This window comes from Bidens hawaiensis, unplaced genomic scaffold, assembly GCF_021521415.1.
Source record: "Bidens hawaiensis isolate Kalapana, Puna unplaced genomic scaffold, B.hawaiensis_p1.1 tig00009272_1, whole genome shotgun sequence".
NCBI classification, from domain to species: Eukaryota; Viridiplantae; Streptophyta; class Magnoliopsida; order Asterales; family Asteraceae; genus Bidens; species Bidens hawaiensis.
In genome coordinates this window covers 529,661-536,800 of record NW_027491684.1, presented here as the reverse complement: position 1 = coordinate 536,800, position 7,140 = coordinate 529,661, and the positions used below count along the sequence as shown (strand labels likewise).

At 37.0% G+C, this 7,140-nt stretch overlaps 1 protein-coding gene across 1 annotated transcript; it reads right to left on the bottom strand.

Moving 5' to 3' along the window:
* Positions 1–781: 781 nt before the first annotated feature.
* LOC143531852 (uncharacterized) lies at positions 782–2,050 on the bottom strand. Its single transcript, XM_077027060.1, has one exon. It carries the CDS (start codon positions 2,013–2,015, stop codon positions 1,029–1,031), a length of 987 nt encoding a protein of 328 aa, XP_076883175.1. The 5' UTR covers positions 2,016–2,050; the 3' UTR covers positions 782–1,028.
* Positions 2,051–7,140: the final 5,090 nt, after the last annotated feature.

The following is a 7,140-nucleotide window of genomic DNA, read 5'->3' as shown; positions in this document are numbered from 1 at the left end:
ATCCATCACAACTCACAACACACCGTTTCCGAAGTACCAAACGGCATCCTTGAGGTTGTTCCACTGTTTGCTTTTTCGATATCCATAACGTATACTTTTTCTTTCAAAAAAGAGCCCCCCACACGTCCATTCCTTCATTAGTAACCTAACTTTTGTTATTTTCTTATTCCCGTCTATTTTTTTAACAACAAATTTATTTACACTAAAATCCCCTAATATTATGAACAATAGCGAAGCATGGAATTTTTTTTTGTAGGTTTGAGATTTTTTGGTACTTGATTTTGCACTGATTATGAAATAATTTTAGTATAAACATTGCTGTATTTTTGAGCTACAAATTTTTTTAATTTCTCGTCTATGAACCTGAACTCAACGACTCTCAATCTCTACAAATTCAAGGTGTTGAAATGGGAAAATAAAATTTTCTTTTTACACTAAGATAGAAATTATAAAATAAAATACAAATATACCATGGATCTAATAACCTAAAATTGGTATTCAAGATTAACAATTTTCAATTTTTCACTTTTCTTTATACGGAGTTTATTATTATACATTTCGTATTTTCATATTTCCAAGATCAGCAAGATCAGCAAATATAGTTTTTAAAAGATTGGGTTTTGCGATTCAAAAAGGGGTGGCGGCGCAGCTTATTGCCCGCCTGCCTTTTGTTTCGATGTAATCCAATAAACAATCAAATTTATTGCTTTGTTATTCTTTAACTCCTATAAAAAAATATATATTTCCAAAAAATAAAATAAAAAAATATCGGTGTCTGTCGGCTACCGCAAACTCCGGCGATAACTCCGTCAATATTTTGAGACAGATTCCACAAGTCTTCCAATCTTCTCCACTAACTCCGGCGATATGTTCTTCACCGGCTTCCGTTCTTTCACTTGCCGAAAATCAAACCCGAAAGCATCCGAAACCTCTTCGGAGCTCCACCCGGCCTTCTGTAAACTCTCCGACAACCGATTCGCTTTCACAAGAAGCGCGTCCAACACCGCCTGATTATCCACCAACACCATCTAACCGTCAAATATTCCGGCAGACGACACACCCACAATATCCGCCACGTCAGACTCCGCCCACCCGCCATCCTTCAAAACCGACCCGATCTGCTTCACATACGAATCCACCCATTTCGGCACCCCGGTTCTAGGAATCTCAAACAGCCGGTCTGGCGACGACGAGTACGAGGATAATGAGTACGAGGATGACGAGTACGAGTTTCTTTTCCGGCGGTCGACGGCGGCGTCACTCCAAAACTCCACCCATCTCGGCGTCCGACCACCCGCGACCGCGTCAAGACTCCTCCGATTCACACCCGACAGCGCCCCGACATGTTTCTCACCCGTACAACGTTGTTTCGTAACATCGGACTTCACAAACAAAGTTGTTCTTTCACGGTCAAAAAAATCAGACAAGTCAAACCCACAACAAAATATTTGATTCTCATCCACGTAGAATATAGGGTTCCCAGCCAACGAAGGGTTACACGGTATATAACAATGGTTAAAAACCGGTACCAAAAGCGGTGCCCGTTTCAACGCGTTTCTCGCAATCTTAATCGCTTTTTCCGGATCCGTGGGTCGGACGCCCCATGACTTCGACCACAATGCGTTTCTCGCAATATGTAACGAAACAGACGCGATAGGAAGATCCAACGCGGCACGTAACTGTTGTCGTGAGCTCCCAGTGGACCGCCAGTCCGGAAAACCCGGTCCGACCGGGAGCCCAGATGAGAGAACCGCTTTAAGGTCGGGTGGGAATGCAAACCCGAACTCGGCTTCGGCTCTGGCGAACTCGGTTTCCGACAGGCCTTGGTGGACTCGTACGTTGGAGTTTTTAAGGTGGGTTAGGACTTTGTCGGCTAAGGAAGTGAAGGAGATGAGGCTGTTGCGAGCTGGGAGTGGGGTTGATGGTGACGATGCGGCGGCTCTGGCGGAGAGACGGCGGAGGCCGGCGAGGTGTGCGGGGTTTAAGCCGCTCATTCTTCTATCAACGTCCACCATTTTGATTAACAATAATAATACTTTATTGGGAAGATTGAAGGTAGTTTGTTTGGTGTGTGGTTATTTTCAGAAAGAGGTGATAATGGTGAAGTGAAAACAGGGGAAAGAAAGAAAGAAAGAAAGGTTGGGAGATGATGAATATGAATGAGTTCGATTGGAAAGAAGGAGTGGGTATTTGTAGCTGCAATAATGGTGGGGCCCTCTTTTGTAATATAGATCTTGTCATTGATTTTTCCCTTTTTCTTTTCTTTTTGTTTCTTTTTTCTTTATTGTTTCACCATCAAAACAAGTTTCTTTTGATTGTTACAAGTTGTATGTACCTTCCTTTTTACAAAGATGCAAGTTTTTAAATACCTTTTTGAGTATGGTGGTTTAACAAGCTACCTGAGTCGCGTTTGGCTTGAGCTAAAAATTAGTCGAGTTAGGCTGGTTTAGTTTAGATTGACTCGTTTATTTAAAACGAGTTGAAAGTGTGAGCTCGAGTAAGCTTATGGCTTCATAAGTTGGTTTTGTTTAATTAAAACCAATATATGTTTTCTATTTAAATGTAAAATATTAAAAAAAATATTAGATTGTATGGAGTAGTCATGTTGATCGTATTATGTGAGTTTATTGACAAATGAAATTAAGCTATAACTTATAAATGTCCAAAAGTTGGAGTTAAATTAATGCGAGACAGATTCAGAGAAGGAAACTAACAAGTAGCATTTGTTTTTCTTTTCCCGTTTCAATTTGGCCGGTTCACAAACCAAGACAGAATGAATCAACTTGTTTATAAACGACTTACCGGTCAAACATAGCCATTAGAAAATAATTAATTTTAGTAATTATATGATATGTTTTGTAACTAGGCATCTTTTTTACTAATTCAAAGATGGAATTATCTAGAGGGGAAAAAAGGAAGGATTAAAAAAGCAAGCGATTTAGCCATTCAGGTTTTGGTACATCGCTACTCGGTCATGTCAATTATATTCTACCTGTCCAGTGAAATAATATACATACTCATAGGTCATATCAATGAATTAAGGGTTCTACTAGGGACACCAAACACCCTTATACGTAGGGCTATTCGGAGGGCTATACCACGCCCCTATACGGGGCGTATAGGGTCACGTATAGCCCTATACGTGGGGCGTATATGAGAGTTTTTTTTTTCTCAAAACCCCCTGTTTATTTAGAAAATCCGATTATAGGCTGAGGTACAAAATACTCTGATTACATTTTATATTTAAATATGACTTACAAAATCATTCATACAAAGTGGTTACGGGATATGGGGTAGTAGGTATTCTAATTAACATGTACATTTAACATTGAAGCTAATAGGATGAATCAAATTGGCATGTAAAGTCAATTATTCCTGACTTAAGTGGTTAAGTGGACATATTTAAAGACTTCAACTTACAAATTAGGTTTTTGATTGAAGTCTCAGATGTAAAAAAACAAAAAACAAAACAAAAAACAAAAAAAAATAGGTGGTCCAGGTCAGGATATGGGGGTTATCAACTAATCTCACCTATGATGGTTTTTTTTATAAGGATGAAATGGAGATCATGTGGATAAGTGATGGTTAAAAAAATCTCAAATTAAAAACTATAAAGATTAGACAGAATATCTAGCGTGACACTATTCCTTTGTAAACAATATATTTATAATAAACCGGGTCATTTTCATGATAATTCAACTGTATAACAGCACACTAAAGCTTTATTGTCTTATTTAGTAGGATTTGCGTTTTAATTTTGTCATTTTGTAATTTTTATGGGGAGACAAGATGTGCTTAGTGGAATAATAGAAAGTTAGAAACGTTAATGACATGGGTTACCGTTAATGTTGAACTGGGACCCATCTAGTTCGTGGGGCCCCCGCGTTCCCAAGTTAGATTGCATGAACTTGGTTTTCCCAAAACGGCAGCAATGAATTAATTTTTTATTTTGTTTATTTTTATTTTTATAACAAAAACTAGATTCGGGTCCCGATCGAAGTAATTATTTATTTATTTACTACGATAAAGCACGTATGATACATGGGTGATTACAAAATTAAAACAAAACATTTAAATTTGATAATATACATAATAACATATCTTGTGTATCTATACCGATTAAGAAAAATATAAGGCTAACATCAATTCATTCTAATTGAGTTTGTAAGCCAAAAACATTTTAAAATCAAGGTTCTGAGTTTGATTTCCACCAACAACATATTTTCATTTTATTATTCATGAATTTGAAATTGTAAAAATGAAAACTATAATTTTACTGTAAATTATAATTTTAGAAATTATTGAGCTGGAATCCTATGTGAATAGCTTAGTTAAAGTCAATTTGAAAACTATATATTCCTTTAATATATTACCTAGATTTCCATTCTATGACATAATTATATGAATAAAGTATATTCATTGTTCCTTTGTTAAGATAAGATTACAGTTTGTTCTTCTATGTTCGATCAGCAATTTTTCTCATTGACATTCACGTACACTTGTTACATGAAAAATCTGAACTTGACTTCGGGAGCCTCTTTTTCATGCACTCAAATCTTAGATAAATCTCATCCTGGGGCGAATCCCTTTGACCATGGCTTCTCAACACATCAATTCCGACAACCACATATGTTACGGACAATGATTTCATCAAGTTTTCTCATATGATTTGAGTTTTTAATCTTGAGGTTCATTATTTATAGTTCTGATGAGGGATTCTATAGTGCCGGGCTGCCATAACATATCAGTTGGTGGTCAACGACTGAAGATTATAACCGGCTATAGATGGACAATAACATCAATGGTAACTTGGTAACTATAGATAATCCAGTTGCCACTAACAAGGGCTCTACCCGTTGTAGTATGTGTGGGAGTTGCCCGGAACTCGGCATAAGGGGGCACAACCACCTTGAATCTTCAGGTTCGTTGCTGCAAGAAATAAGAGTATTTAACGAGCATCCATGCATGTTCAAGATGCAACCTTGTTGGGATAAAAAGGCCATGAGCATACTTTCCATTTCTCACTTTGATCTTTTTCGTTTTTCTTTCTAAAATTTGTCCACTTGAGAATCTTTTTATGCTTTTGAGGTGAAAGTCTATAACGAATTTTGGATGTAATTTTTTGATCTTCGGTACTAAATATGATAGACTAGTTTTTATCCCTCGTATTACAGGATTGTTTACATTATTTGACGTGACGGATCTAGAAACTAATTTCAGGAGTAGCGTAAAAATTTTTGTAAACGTACATTAAGAAAAGAATTTTTTTTTGCCGTTTTCGCGTTTACGGGGGCCTGATTACCTTTTGCGCGTACCGGAGCCTCATAACGTGTTTTGCGCGTACAGGTGTCTAGTTACGCGTTTGGCACGTCCCGGGGTCGGCTTCGTGTTACAAGCGTACCGGCGTCCGGTTAACTCATTTGCAATGGCGGATCAAAACAAGTTGGTTTATAATGGGCGCATCAAAAACCTAAACTTGTTTGCTTAATGATATTGAAAATTAGTCAAACTTATTAACTTACTAATACAATGATTTCATTGATATCTTTCGATCATATCAAACACATATTGTTAATAAGTAGTTTTAAAGTTTACTCAACACAATATTAATAAGCACAATATTTAATTAAATAAGAAAATAAAAGAGTCGCAAATGTTTGAACTTGAAGTTGAAATATTTAAACTTGGTGATAAACCGATGTCATCATATTCTTTTCTTTGGCATTTAAAAAGGTTGCTAATAAGATGTTGTTTACTTATCTTCAAAGTTCCCTAAACAAAATTTGAACCAAAAACTTAATATCAATTCCAATTTACACATAAAACTAAAGGCTAAATCCCTAATTAACCAATTCAAATATAACCCTGAATACCTAATCAATTCCAATTTAAACATAAACCCTAAATCCCAAATTAACTCCAATTTAAACATAACCCTAAATCCCTAAATACAAGAAATCTTACTGGAAAGGAGAGGCCGGAGGTGGAGTGGTCGAGTGAGGTCAGGAGTTGGCTGGTGGTAGGGGTGTTCTTCAGGTTATTTATTCGGGGTTTCGGGTTGTTTGTGTCCGGTTGTTCGGGTTTGAGCTCAAAACAAATTGACCTAAGAACCGACCCAAATAAGTTCGGTTTGTTCGGGTTTCGGGTTATACGGTTCGGGAAAACTCGGGTTGGGTTTCGGGTTCAACAAATTAAAAAAAACTACCTTTAACAATATCATAAATTAAAAAAGCATATTCCAAGCCGTTATAAAACCATAATATACAGTCATATTCAACAATAGCATATATTATTTAGCAAAACATGAAATTTATCATACAAGAATGCATTAGACGAGATGAAGGAGTGTTGTAGCTTATGGATTAATACTTGTATAGTTGTATAGATTGAAGAAACATGCTCAATAAATATTGGTTTAAATATTATATTATTTAAGTTTTTGAATTGAAGATACATTCTCCGCACGCTTTAGGGTCATTAATACATTGGGATGTGATAGATTCAATATTAATTGGAGTCTTGAGAACAACCGAACAAGAATACATAAGGCCACTGTGCTACTTTACCGCTAAACTACCCTATAAAATTAGGGATACATGCATCGATGTATTATACTTCAGGTTATTCGGGTCAACCCAAATCTGGGTATTTCAACCCAAATACCGACCCGAATATTTTATCTCGGGTTCGGGTTAGGAGTTTAATCGGTTCGGGTGAATTCGCGTTGGGCTATTTAGGTCTCGGGTCGCTTCGGTTCGAGTTGTTATTCGAATACGGTTAAAAAACACACCCCTAGCTAGTGGCGGATGGAGGTGGAGGAGGCGGTAGGTGGCAGCAGCCGTGGTGAACTGGTGGTGTGTGGTGAGCAGAGTCTAGAGAGACAGAGAGTTGGCGGTTGTGTGCATGTGTTCATAATATCCGGTTTTTTTATTGTTAAAAAAGGATTATTTTAGTTATTGGGTATTTTTGGTTTGGGCTTTATAATTTAAGTGGGCTTTTGTTGGGTTTAAGTATTAAATTGGTTGGGCTTAAAATACATAAGGGTAACGTTATCTTTTTTCAGAGATAACAAAGCACGAAAACCGATCAAAATTTTTTTTTACACTACCGGCGAAACGTTGAGGGGTAGCGGAGGCTACC